This window comes from Trichosurus vulpecula, chromosome X (genome assembly GCF_011100635.1).
Source record: "Trichosurus vulpecula isolate mTriVul1 chromosome X, mTriVul1.pri, whole genome shotgun sequence".
Lineage (NCBI taxonomy): Eukaryota > Metazoa > Chordata > Mammalia > Diprotodontia > Phalangeridae > Trichosurus > Trichosurus vulpecula.
The window spans coordinates 29466962-29480669 of record NC_050582.1 but is presented as its reverse complement, the minus strand read 5'-3'; the positions used below and the strand labels follow the sequence as shown (position 1 = coordinate 29480669).

Here is a 13708-nt window from a genome sequence, read left to right as displayed (position 1 = left end):
GAATCAACGACAAACATTTCAGTGTGGCTGAGGGTCAAATGTTAGGTGATGAACCTGTCTTATACCCAAGACTGACCAGCACTACCAGAAGAGGCAAGGTCACATGTGAATGGCAACCACTATAGCTTTATGTAGAAATGATCAAGTGAAAAAGCACCTACTAAGTGCCAAGCACTGTGTTAAGCATTAGAGATACAGATACAAAAAAAAAGGCAAGTTTCTGCTCTCAAGGAACATAAATTCTAAAAAGCACACAAAGAGATATGGGAGCCAGGGAGGGGGATTTTGGTTTGTAAAGTTACAAGGATGGGGAGTGGAACTGGAGGAAGACACTGACCCACCCTTTCCAGCAGCAATGGTAGTATTGATTTGATTATGGTTCTAAAACTGGAGACAGTGGGGTAGCAGGTACAGTTGGCAACAAGATGGTTGGCAAGAAAACAGCTGAGGAGCAACATAAAACCCAGCTGGGAGCCAAAAGAGACATAGCGGGCCCTGTGAGGCACACACAAATCAAGAGAATAAGGAACCCAGAGCAGTATTTAGGGAGCTGGAAGGGTTAAATCCTCCAGGGCTTGATCTCTGACCAGGCAGGCAAGAGCAAGCAATTTAGTGAGCAAATGTAGCTCTAGAGCAGGGGCAGGAAACCTGCAGCCTCTGGGCCACTTCCTCTAGGTCCTCAAGTGCAGCTCTTGGACTTAATCCAAATTTCACAGAACAAATCCTCTTAAGAAAAGGATCTGTTCTGTAAAACTCGCACTCAGTCAAAAGGCCTCACCTAAGGAACTAGAGGGCCACAGGTTCCCCACCCCTGCTCTAGAGACCTTCAAAGATACAGCAGGGAATCCCAATCTATTCTGCTGTTTTACCCTATAGCCTGATCTCACAGTTCCCTCCATGAATATACAAGTCAGCCAGTCAACAAACATTTATTTATTAAGTGCCTACTACGTATATACTGGGATTAGGCTAAACCCTGAGAATACAAAGACAAAAAACAGTCCCTGCTCAAGGAGCTTAGTCTAAAGGAGGAGATAACATTGGAACAACTATGTACAAACAAGGTATAGACAGAATAAATTGGGAAGAGTTTCAGAGACTCCTAGAAATGAGAGGGCTTCTGGTTATCTCCCTAAACTGACCTGGACTAGAAAACTAACTCACTGTGTTCCTCCTTGAATTCCCAGAACAATTTACACACCAACAGCAATACTATAAAGATAATCAACAGTGAAAGATCCACCTCTAGAAGGAGAATTGCTGGGTTCAGAGTGCAGATTGAAGCCTATTTTTTCTCTTCTTTTTCTTTTCTTTTTTTTAGAACATGGCTAAGGAGGAAATGTATTTTGCATGACTTCATCTGTGTAACGAATAGCGTATTTCTTGCCTTTTCAATGGATGGGGGAGGAGATGGAAGAGGGAGAGAATTTGGAACTGAAAATTAAAATTATAAAATAAATAAATAAAAAGGAATTTCCAAATTACTATTGGTCTGGTACTCCCAAAAGATCTTTGAAGTAGTTGTGAGGACGACCTGGGCTATACTCCTTCCTCTTCCTATACTATCTTTGTGAGTCTCCTCCAAGTGGGGCTTTGGACCTTAGGATATTGAAGACCTTAGAGACCCTTGTGTTTCTGAAGCACATAAGGAAGGGAGCCAAGCCCTAGAAATAAACCATATAATAAACCTTCTCTAACCATAAAGAAGGGATTGCTCTTGTAATAGAACCAGGGACTCCTTGGTGCCAAAACACTTACTAGCTGTGTGACTCTGGGCAAGTCACTTCACCCTGTTTGCTTCCCTTTCCTCCTCTGTAAAATGAGGTGGAGAAGGAAATAGCAAACCATTCCAAGATCATTGCCAAGAAAACCCCAAATGGAGTCACAAAGAGTTGGGACACAACTGAAAAAAAACAACTCAACAACATGGAAATATGTTTTACATGATTGCCTATCTATAATCTATATAAAATTGCTTACCTTCTCAAGGAGGAGGGAGGGGAGGAAGGGAAGAATTTTGAACTCAAACTTTTAAAAAACAAATGTTAAAAAAAATTTTACATGTAATTGAGAAAAAATAAAATGGGGGGGGAAGAATTTGGGGACACTGAACATAGTGAGCACTAAATAATATCACAAAGAACAAAACTGACTATATTTTAACAGACTGGAAAAGACTTCTTATTGAAATGGAAGCTATCTCTAAGTCAGCTATATGTTTAGAGTCACTGACTTGTCAGAGCTAGGATCAGAATTTATAATCAACAACAAGAAAAAATATAGTATAAAATTAAGATCAAGCCCTAAATTATTTAAACAAGCTATTAAAAATTTAAAATGGAAAATGGATAATAGAAATGATATCTGCTGATAATAATCTCATTCAGAAGTTAATGCAAATTAATTGCTCCAATAAAGACCCAAAGACCTCCAAAAAGTGCCTTAGTCAGCAAACATTTGTTTTACTTGCTGAATGGAGATGGCTATCCAAAGGCAAAACCATATTAGAATATATAAACTCATCTAAAAAAATCTTACTAAGATAATAGACAATTCTGAGTGGTATTATCTGACAACACAAAGAGAAACAGTGAAGGGTAAAAAACAGTATAAAGAAAGTTTGGGCAAGAATACCAACTAAGCAAAGTCATCATCACAAGGGCATTCGAGGATAAAAATGGAAAGAAGACTACAAAGAAAAGGAAAATGGAAAAGATAAGCAAAAATCACTTCAACAAGTCCCTAGGGTACTCACAGAGGAAGTTGAAATGATACTAAAGAGAACAAAGATGGAAGAAGGTAGTAGATTGGATCAAGTATACACAGAAGAGATCATGCAATTATGAAAGCATGCGGGACCAATATACAAGTTATCTGAAGGAGAAGAGCATAGCAAAGGCCTGGGGAAAAAAAACCCTCAAACTTTATTAATACTCAAAAAGGGTGACCAAGAAAACACCAATAACTAGCAACCTGTTTGCCTATTCCCCCATCTATAGGAAAAATCTTTTAGGGTCATCTTTACACGAACTGAAGGCATCCTCAATGAGGGTATTAGTAGGGAAAAAGTAGGCTTTTGCTGCAAGTGGTATTCAACAATAGACCACAACCTGACTATCTCATAATTCATTAAAAGATGTAGAGAATAAAAGATATTGTGCTTACTGCTGATCATTTTTTTCAAAAAGCATTCTGCTTCATACAACAAAACATCCATCTGATAAGACTACTGTAACGTCAGGTGTCTCCCCATCCCTGTATCAAGATCATTCAGGATTCCCTGGAAGATGTAAAAGCAAAAACGATCCTGATCAATAACTGTCTGAAATTAAACATCAGTTGAGGCAGAAAACAGGGAGATGTATGCTCACCAAAATTATTTGCCACTATGATGAAGATCCGGCTCAGAGTTAAGGTGAAGGAAGAATTCTCTGTGGATGGTGAATTCCTCCAGATGCTCCTGTTTAGAGATGACATTTTGTTGATTGCATCAAGCCCCAAGATCTTACAGAGCCTCCTGGAAGAGATCTGTAATGACTTAAAGGAGTTTGGCCTGTCCAACACACAGGAAAGACCAATGAATGAAAAACATCAATCGTCTAGATTTTAACATACATCTGTATGGGCATGCTATAAGACTGTGTGTATGAATGATATATGTGATATATACATAAGCTGGACTGAGATTTGAAAAAGAGAAGAAAGGCTTGGATTGCTTTTGGGGAATTGCAGGGCATTTTTACCGATTCCAAGCTTCCCACAACAACAAAGGCCCATCTTTTCAATACAAATATTTTACTGGTGGTGCTCTATGTCAGTGAGACCAGGAATGCTTTTGTCTCCAGGGAACTAAAGAGACACAAAAAGAGCAATAGAAAAGTAGATGAGTAGACAGCAACACATATCTAACAAGGAACTCTAAAGAGAACAGGAGTAAATGATGTCATCAAGAAATAAATGACAAAAAAAGAAGATGAGGTGATCACATCGAAGAGGTAGATGACAGGTGGATGACCGCAGTACTCTACTGAGAGCCTCATAATTTGGGCAAAGGAGAGGAAGACCTCCAGTACAGTGGGTAAGAGCCCTGTGGCAAACTTTCAGGAGGGCATGGAGGAGCGTCACTCAGAACAGACAGGCAGGGATGGCTAGAGTTCTGCATCACTGGAGGGAATTCCTGAACAGATTAGATCATAGATCCATTTGAGTATTTTAGGAAGTGAAGGATAGTTTAGATAAGGGCTAAACTAGAAGTAGTCAGGCCAGTTTGGAGGCTACTTCGAATTTAATAACAATCATTTACACTGCTACAGCCAAAGTACTTTCCCAACCAAGAAGAAACCTAGGTCTGCCTCTTACTGGCAGTATGACATCAGGCCAAGTCACTTAGTCTCTCTGAGCTCCAATTTCCTTATCTGTTGAATGAGGAGGTCAGACTTTTTGTTGAGTCTGTATTCTCTTGGCAAAGATGCTGGAGGGGTTTTGCCATTTCCTTCTCCACCTCATTTTGCAGATGAGGAAACTGAGGCAAACAGGGCAAAGTGACTTGCCCAGGATCACACAGCCAGGAAGTGTCTGAGGCTGGATTTGAACTCAGGAGGGCGGGTCTTCCCAATTCCAGGCCCAGCATTCTATCCACTGCAGCACCACCTAGCTGCCCTGGGAGGTTGGATTAGATGTCCTCTAAGGTTCCTTCCAGATCTAAAGCTGTGGGCATTTGTAAAAAGAAAGAACAATGGAATTAGTCAGAAGACCAACAAAAGCTACCTCACTAGGTGCAAGTTATTTCATTCTCTGTAAAATGCTGACATCATTACTTACACTACCTACATCATAGGGCTGCCATGAGGAAAGTTCTTTGAAAGCCATCAAGTCTCATAAATATCAAAAATGTAAGCCTTAAATTGCTATATAAGTGCTAGCTGTGAGCTAGTATAGTTTGCTTCTCATATCATTCCAACAGCAAAATCACCACTCTGCAACCCAAACCTTGTTGCTCAGAATCGAGCGCTCTTTTGCACTATCCTGCACTGCCACGGATCATCACAATAACGAGTACTCAGCTGGTACTTGGTATTACTTGCATCCTAGTTCATTTTACATTAGAATTATTCCTTTCATAGAGGGGTGGAGCCTATAATTTGGAAAGGTAATTCAGAATAAGGCTACTCAGGAATGTCAACGATGCGTGCTAGTTCACCTCTTTAGAATGTATGGATGTTTCCTGGCATAACAGAGGTGATCCAATGCAAAATGAATAAACTACTATCCAATTCACATTTCACTTTCTTCCCAATAATCAAGCAAAGTAGGTAGGCCAAATGATTTACAGATGTGGATACCAAGGTTGAGAGAGGTTGACACTTGCCCTGGTCACACAGCTTGTATGGTCTTGGCTAGGACTCAAACCCAGATTGCCTAACTGCAAGTTCCACACTCTTTCCACTATATAATGCTACTCAGCCCACGGACACTGTTCTCCCAACCCTCAAAAGCCATGTCCCAAGTGGGGACTTTTGGGGCACCAGGGGAATGGCCAAATAAAAACATGAGCAGCCTATGACAAAGCCATTCCCACTGTTAGTAACACAACTCTAAGCAGTCCTACTAGGCTTGAGAATACAGTGTCAGCTCCTCCAAGAACAGCATATTCACCACAATCTGACTCTAGCCTTTTTTTCTGCAAACCACAACTATAACAGGAAAGTCATGATAGTTCAATCGTTGATACTTTTATAATAATTAACCAATCATGTAAGAGATTGAATTCAGATGACGGTAAGACAAAAACAATTTAAACAAACCTTAAACTCCATCTGATCCAAAGATACGTGATTTATAACATTTATAACAGAAAATGAGGAAACAAAGAAAACCAGAGATAGGAAAAGACCCAATAGGCCACCTCATGTGCATAGATAAACCAAGAAACTCCACCCCCACTTCTCCACAGAGCTGGAAACGATAAAAATCAATGAACAAATAAAAGAGAAAAAAAGTTTCTGACAGGAGTTCAAACACTCAGATATTTTGCTCATCTAAAAAGCCCTAAAAGGTCCCTGGCTCAGAACCTTATTTTACACACACTTTCAACCATTTTTATTACAGGATCACAGATTAAAGGAAGGAAAAGATCTTAGAAGTGATCTTGTCCAACCCCCTCATTTTGCAGATGAGGAAATGAGGTCCAGAGATGTGAAGCGATTTGCTCAATCTGATTTCCCAGCCCACACTACCAAGAATGAAAGCAAAGAAGAAAAGTGAAATATGAAAAGATGATGGGAATTGAGTGCAGTAATCTAGTACCATTTAAGGGTAGGCCAGAAAGCTATACAGTTCTCCCTTCCATGTGTGGGGGTTAGGGGCATGGTACCCCCTCAACTAGAAAATCTGCACCCCTCCCTTTGTCCAGGAGAAGAAGTTTGAAATTTTTCCTTTTTCTTTTATGGGGTGTTTACTGTAAAATTTGGGTCAAGTATTTGGTCATAAGCTATACATAGGTCAATGTTCAGTGAAAATACCAAATGAAAAAGACATTTAAAAATATGACATACTACAGTAATTTCTGATGCTGACCCAAGATATATCAAAACCGAAATGGGAAAAGTTGAAATGTGGAAGGGATAACTCTGTGTGTGTGTGTGTGTGTGTGTGTGCATGAGTGTGTACATATAGACATATAAAATACATGTCATATATATACACACACATATATACCTCTACAGCCCCATGAGGCATTAGACAAACTACTGAAGTTCCTAACAATAGCTCTGAGGTACCAAGATAAAAAAAGTTAGATTCAATTCAAGAGATCAAAGCCAGATATACAGATAGTGTGTGTGTGTGTGTATGCATACATACACACAACATGTATTCATAGTAACACTTTTCGTAGTAGCAGAAAACTGGAAACAAAGTAGGTACCAATTGGTTGGGTAATGCTGAACACATTGTATTCTACGTATGTAACAGATTATTGGTCAATAAGAAATCCAGAATACAAGGACTTTGCAGCGAACCCCCATATCTCTATATGTAACCCTCTTCTCTCTCCTGAGCTCCAGTCGATCTCCAATGTCCTGTTGAACAGCTCTACCAAAATGTTCCATAAGCATTTCAGACTAAACATGTCCTTTCCCCCTAAACCCAGCTTCCCCCCTCCCCATTCTCTATTTCTGTTGAGGGCAGGAATATTCTTTATTCATTCAACAAACATTAAGTACCTATTGCCAGGTACTATGCTAAGCATACAGAGACAAAAACCAAATAATCCCAAAAGGAGCTCACATTCTACTGAGGGAAAAGTAACCTGAGAGTATATAATTAAATATGAAATATGTACAAAAGATAATACGAAGTAAGTACTCAGAGAGAGCGCTCTATTCTCACTAACCCAGCCCAGTGTAACCATAGATGCCACATCCGCTGCTTCTAGCTCAGTGTCTCTTCCATCCAGGCCCTTTCCTACCTTCAATGGGCCATCACCTCCCTACTGCCTTAGCTTCTTAATTGATACATTTTCCCTTTTCAAAGGCTACTCCCCATGGCTGCCAAACTGAAATTCCTAAAGCCTACGTCTAAACACCTTTTTTCTGACACCTGCAACTAAGACAAAATGTAAAGTCCTTTCTTTAGCATTGAAAGCCTTTCCCAGTCTGGCTCCAGACTATCTTTCCAGACCAGTTACACAGTATTCTCCCCAAAAACTCTATGCTTCTGTCTACTTGTTCCCAATACACATGATTCCACCTCCTGCCTCCATGACTTTGCACAGCCTGTCCCCCATGCTGGGAATGTAAGTCATTACTCACCTTCACCTTGTGGAACCCCTAGGTCCCTTCAAGGATGAGCTTAAGAGCCATCTCCTGCAAGAGGCTTTTCCAGATTCTTTTCCGTGGTCAACACTTTACTTCCCCACTCCTAGTCTATTTATTTTGCATGTATTCTAGATTATTTATATGTGTACTTGTTATTGCCTCCTACCCAAGTAGAACGTAAGCTCTTTGAGATCAGGAGCTTTTTCTTCTTCGTCTTTATAAACTCAGAGCCCAGAGATGTGGCATGGCACCGCATTGTCTATCAAGAAGTAGGCAAATCACCACTTCTCAGTGGCCCTAGAAAACTCTCTAACACTTTACGCTTCACGAATGTGCCAATCTGCATTTTCCTCACCAAGAATTCCATGAAATTACAGTCCAAGAACAAAAAAAATAAAATTCCCGAAGGTCTAATACAATGCCTCGCTCACAGCTGATGCTTAATCAATGCTTCCTGAAGTAAATTAGGAGAAACATTCGAAGGTTTGTCTGAACTGATGTAAAGTACAACAACCAGAACCAAAGTAATAATATACATAATGACTACAGTAAGGCAAATGAAAAGAACATGGAAAAAAGTCAAACTCTGAATAATCATAATAGCCAATTTTGATCCTTTCAGCAAAGAGGCAGGGTGTGGATAAGGAAAGAATGTCATATATTTTCTGTTTCAGTTATTTTTGTTTAGATAGATCTTAAAAAATTGTAAATGGCACCCAGCATCCTCTGTTGTGCATGGACCAAGCCAGTAAAGCTCAGAGAGACCAGAAGGTTAGTCCCCAGAAGCCGGATTTTTTTTTTTTAGCCCAAAAGGTATATGGTGGCCTAAGTGGGCCCTCCCCTGCAAAAAATGCCCTTAATGCTAAAAATGACTTACAGATCATAAGAGTTCCAGTCACTGTATTAATATATCAAATTTGTGTTTTGCTGAGTTCGGTTCCCTGGATTGCAAAACCAAATGCATGAAAACCAAGACCGAAGTGACAAGAGTCTGTTTGCTTTTCTCTTCTTGAGCTTTTGGACTACCAATGAATTCTCTTCCACAAACGTTAAGTACCTCTCCGTAAAAACATCTGTCACACACTAGGGAGAGACATAAAGGGAAATTAGCCCTTCTGCAGCATACACTATAGGAGAGAAGGAAAAATGGCACACACAAAACTCCGATATAAAATGATAATAAATACACAAAGGAAGTACAAACAAAATGCTACACCATGACTAAGGCAGGAAAAGGTATATTTAACTAGAGTTACCAGAGAAGACATCACGGAGGAGGATTGAATGTGAGCTGGTTCTTGAAAGCCAGGTAGGAGAAGAAGGGGGAGGTAGAACATTCCCGATAGAACACAGAATAGACTAAGGCAGTGCTGGCAAACTCAAATAGAAAAGGGGGCCACTAGACTGTATGTAAGGATCCCTGTAGGGTATATACTGACTTAGAAAACCACATATTAACATTATCTATGTTCTATTGTATTTTATTTTATTAAATATTTCACAATTACATTTTAATCAGGTTGGAATCTCTGACACCTCTGAACTAAGGCATAGAGATAGGAAAGCCCCATATATACAGCAGAGTAGCATTGTAAACAAAAACTCTGAAAGGCTGAAGAACTCTGAAGAACTCTGATCAATGACAAATCATGTCTCCAGAGTACTGATGATGAAGGTGCAGATCGGACATGGCCACTACATGGACTCATTTTGTTTAACTACACTTAATTCTTACAAGGGTTTTTTTTTCCTCTTTACATTTTTAATGGGTGGGAAGAGGGGGTGGAGTGCCAGCAATGGAAATTTTTTTAAATACTCATTTAAATGGATTTTTTTTTAAATGCACAGAAAAGGACAGAAAGAAGTTCTGAAGGAAGCACAAACAAGCAGGAGTTTTGAAAGCAATATTTAGAAATGATCATATACCTTTTTAAAAAGCAAGCAGTATGTAATGCAGATTCAATTTCATATAAAAGATTAAAGCATGAAATGGTTATAATATGCATTAATGAAATCCTGTATCTTTTAAAGTATTGAAATATGTATATTCTATTTAAGAAAGCAGAGGAGTATATCATACATTTTAGAAATGTGTACCCAAAGCAGTTAAAATTTTAGTCCTTAAAAAAGGATGGTAAATCCTCAGCTTTCTAGATATCTCCTTCATAAGAAACACTTCATTCTTTCAAAATATGCAATAAATAAAGTAAGCAGGGATGCATCCTACATCTGAACTTCAGCCACCAGAATCCCTAACCAGACCCTGTGCCTGGGTTTGCTCAGGGCCCCCACAGGGCTTCCAGAGCTAATAACACAATGAATTGATAATTACCATCCATAATTATAGACAAAAAAAGGAATGGTTTTCCCTCCCCTTTGAAGTCTTAAGAACCTGAAATCGAGTTTCCTTGCGCTAAGGCCCTGACAGTATTTCAAATACAGAGCTATTCTCTTTGTGACTGGGTTCAGCAATCACTTGAGAATTGAGTCCTATTGGGATTTCTCATCTTAACTTCCTCGGAAAAATTAGGCCTAAACATGAAATTACTCTGAGGCAAAACAACACAGGCTTCTGGATAATTTTCATGAGGTCTTTGCCAAGTCAAACAATTACAAATAAAGTTCACACATCTGATCGAAGATCCTTACAGATGGGCAAAACCTTTAAGATCGTTTGATCCAGCAAGTATTTATTAGGCTGTGTTTATTTCAATAGAGCAGTTTAGAGAGAGTCCAAGTTTAGAAAGAGCCAAAAGGAATTCTTTAGCTTCTAATATTTGTGACCTCACTGGGCCGAGAGGAAATTGGCAAAGTCTAATTTTAAAGCCAGGAACTGAACAGTTTCTGCCTATCTGTACATACATAGGATTCATCAGTTTATCTTTTCTGTACCTAAGGCCACTTTGGCAGACTTGGTAGCATGGCCTCCAATCAGAAAAACTGCTTCCAACACTGAGTAAAAAAGGCAAGAAATGCTAAGTCGTATCTTTCCTGCAAAGGCAGAACAAGCCTCAATATGGAGTCAGGGAAGCTGAATCTGAATCCTCTACTATGCCACTTATTACCAATGTGACCTTGAGGAAATTACTTCATTTCTCTGGGCCTCCTTAAAATGAGAGAGTTGAACCAGATGGTCATTTCCATCTCTAAACCTATGAACCTCTAATGCCCACTTCTCTACTTCCCAAGCCTAATGGTTTAAGCCCGATGGTTATGAAAACCGGTCTGGAATTTGGTAATTACAGTCCTCAGCCTACTGTATGCTTTTAAAATGTGGATGGGTCGATTGGGCAGAAAAAAAAGCCGTGGTTCCCCTGGATTCGTTCATCCTCCAAACAACTTTCATCCAGCTGCCTGTGACTCCATTCTCAATGCAACGACTGAACTTCCACATATGTGGCACCATAAACAGAAGGGACAATGCTTAGGTCCAGGACAAGAGCACAATTCAATCTAGGGCATTCTCCTCCCATCAGCTGAACAATAACAGAAATCTGCTGAGACAGGTGTCACGAGCTGCTCAGCAGCAGCAGCATTTACTTTCCCATAGACTGCACGGGCCCCACTCAGGTCATTCCTCTGCGGCTGGCAAAAGACGGGGATGCTCAAAACAAGGGTTTCCAACCCGCCTGCTCCCAAAACCGCTGCTAGCAGGGAAGTGTGGCAGAGCATGGCAAACTTTCAGAAGAAAAGCAAAAGTCACGGGTATCCCGTTCACTTAGGCCAAAGTTCCAGGAGTTGGACTAAGGCAGATCCTCCTCCCTTCCCCTCCCCCGCAACCCCCTAGGTGCGATGTCCCAGAGGTGGCTGCCCACCTGCCTTGAGCTGGGCCGCCAACTTGCCACAACTTGCCAGGCTAGCTACCTCGCGCCCCCGCCACCGGCTAACCAGGTCTGAGTCGAGTCTGGCCGGCCGCCCACTAGCCCTCTGGCAGAGTCTCGTGTTGGGCTAGCAGGACTGCCCACAGTCGGGAGGGGAGCTCTGCTGCGCTCGAAGCAGCGGCCCGATCCTGCCCCTCCCCCCCTCGGGCCAAGCCCGGCTCCCACCTGCGAAGCGGACGTCACGCAAGCCGGGCGGCTGGGGGAGAGGGGCACCTCTCTCTCTCTCGCTCTTTCCCCCTTCCTCCCCTCCCCCGACCCGGCCCCGGGCCAGCCTTACCTCCGTGCAGCAGGAGCGCCGAGGTGAAAGCGAGGGCTAGGAAGCGCGCCGAGCCCCCGCAGAGCATGGCTGCAGAGCAAGTGGCGAGGGGCAGATGGAGGAGGCGGGCCCGAGAGGACCGGGAGGCGCGCTAGGACACGGGAGAGCAGGGAGAGTGGACTCCCAGAGAGGAGGGGGAGGCGAAGACGTCGGGAGCAGACGAGATTCCCGAACGCCCGAAGCAGCCCTCCGCGCACGCACGCGCACGCACAGGGGCAGACGCACACGCACACGCAGCGCGCGGCCGAAGCGCGGCGGGCGCGGGAGCGGCCTGGAGAGTGGGCGGCTGGCGCAAGGCGGAGCGGAGCCGGAGAGGGGAGGAGTGCTGCCTGCTCTGATTGGAGCTTGGTGGGGGGGAGAGGAATGCTGCAAAGAGAAGGCTCCTAAGAGGCTGCGCTGGCGCCGCTGCGGGTGAGCTGGAGCTGGGGCCCGGACCGGGCCGGCCGTGATTGGAGGAGAAGGCGGTGGCCAGGGCCTGATTCAGCAGTGAGACTATACTGCGGCAGAGAGCCCGAGGGTGGGGCCAGGAGGAGGGGAGGGAAGGGGCGGTGCAGCCTTTTGTCTGTCTCACTCCGGGGGCGCCTTCGAACCACACCCCAGCTCCTTAGGAGCCCAGAGTGGGGTGGAGGAGGGGAAGAGGGCGGGCCAGTAACAGGGTACCTGATGGCAGCCCTAGAAGGGTTGCCAGCGCCCCGATTCTTGTATCACCCCCTACCTACCTCCCCAAGGGACAGCCCATTCCGCTTGGGGACAGCTCTCATTGCTAGAAAGTTTTCCCTGCAATTAAACATAAATCTGCCTCTCAGCAACTTTCACCCTGGTGGACTCCTAGTTGTCATCTATTCCAGCCCCTTTATTTTACAGATAAGAAAACGGAGGGCCAGAGAGGCTTCTTCCCATCTACCCACAAATATTCCCAAATCTCTCCAATCCAAACCTCCGGACCCTTCTAGCCTATCCCACCGCCATCCTATCTCTATCTTCCCCTTGGCGCTATGCTTCTCCAAAAAGCCATCTATGCCCAGTATCTTCCTCACAAGCTGCTCTCTCCGCCAATATTTTTTAAACTAGAAAGCAAAAATATAGGTGTAATTGGAGATTTAAATCCCCAACCAAGTATTGTATATTCCTAAATCACATCTAATTATGTCATTACCCTGCTCAAGAAACTTTAGTATTTTTAGTTGCCTCCAAGGTAAAGTATAAACTCTTCTAGTTGACATTTCAAGCCCATTACAATATGGCTCTGATCTATCTTTCCAGACTTTTTTTTCCCTTTTGGGCTGAGGCAGCTGGGAGTAAGTGACTTGCCCAAGGTCACACAGCTAGTGTCAAGTGTCTGAGGCTGGATTTGAACTCATATCCTCCTGACTCTGAGGCAGGTACTCTATCCATTGCACCACCTACCTGCCCCCCAAACTAGTTTCACATTACTCCCCTCTCTCGTTCTACATTCCAGCCAAATTGGTTTTCATGCTGTTCTCCATATACTGCATTCCCTCTCCCACCTTCATGTCTCTGTCCATGCCTGGAGTACCTCTGCCTCTTGAAGTCCCTAAATCCCCCCCTTTCCAAATCATTCCACACCACCCACCCTTTTAGAGCCTCTTGAAGTCCCTAAATCCCCCCCTTTCCAAATCATTCCACACCACCCACCCTTTTAGAGCCCTCTGCCAGCCCAAATGACTTTGTAT

At 42.8% G+C, this 13708-nt stretch overlaps 1 protein-coding gene across 4 annotated transcripts in view; it reads right to left on the bottom strand.

Moving 5' to 3' along the window:
- Nucleotides 1-12302, bottom strand: part of CD99L2 (CD99 molecule like 2) — a 120426-nt gene extending 108124 nt beyond the window's left edge. For 3 of the 4 annotated variants that reach the window (XM_036739993.1, XM_036739992.1, XM_036739995.1), the window contains exon 1: nucleotides 11976-12200. In XM_036739993.1, the coding sequence (XP_036595888.1) occupies nucleotides 11976-12042 (67 nt within the window). In that variant the 5' untranslated portion in view covers nucleotides 12043-12200. Of the gene's footprint in view, nucleotides 1-11975 lie in introns of all 4 variants that reach the window. The other variant, XM_036739994.1, reaches the window with a different exon arrangement.
- Nucleotides 12303-13708: the final 1406 nt, after the last annotated feature.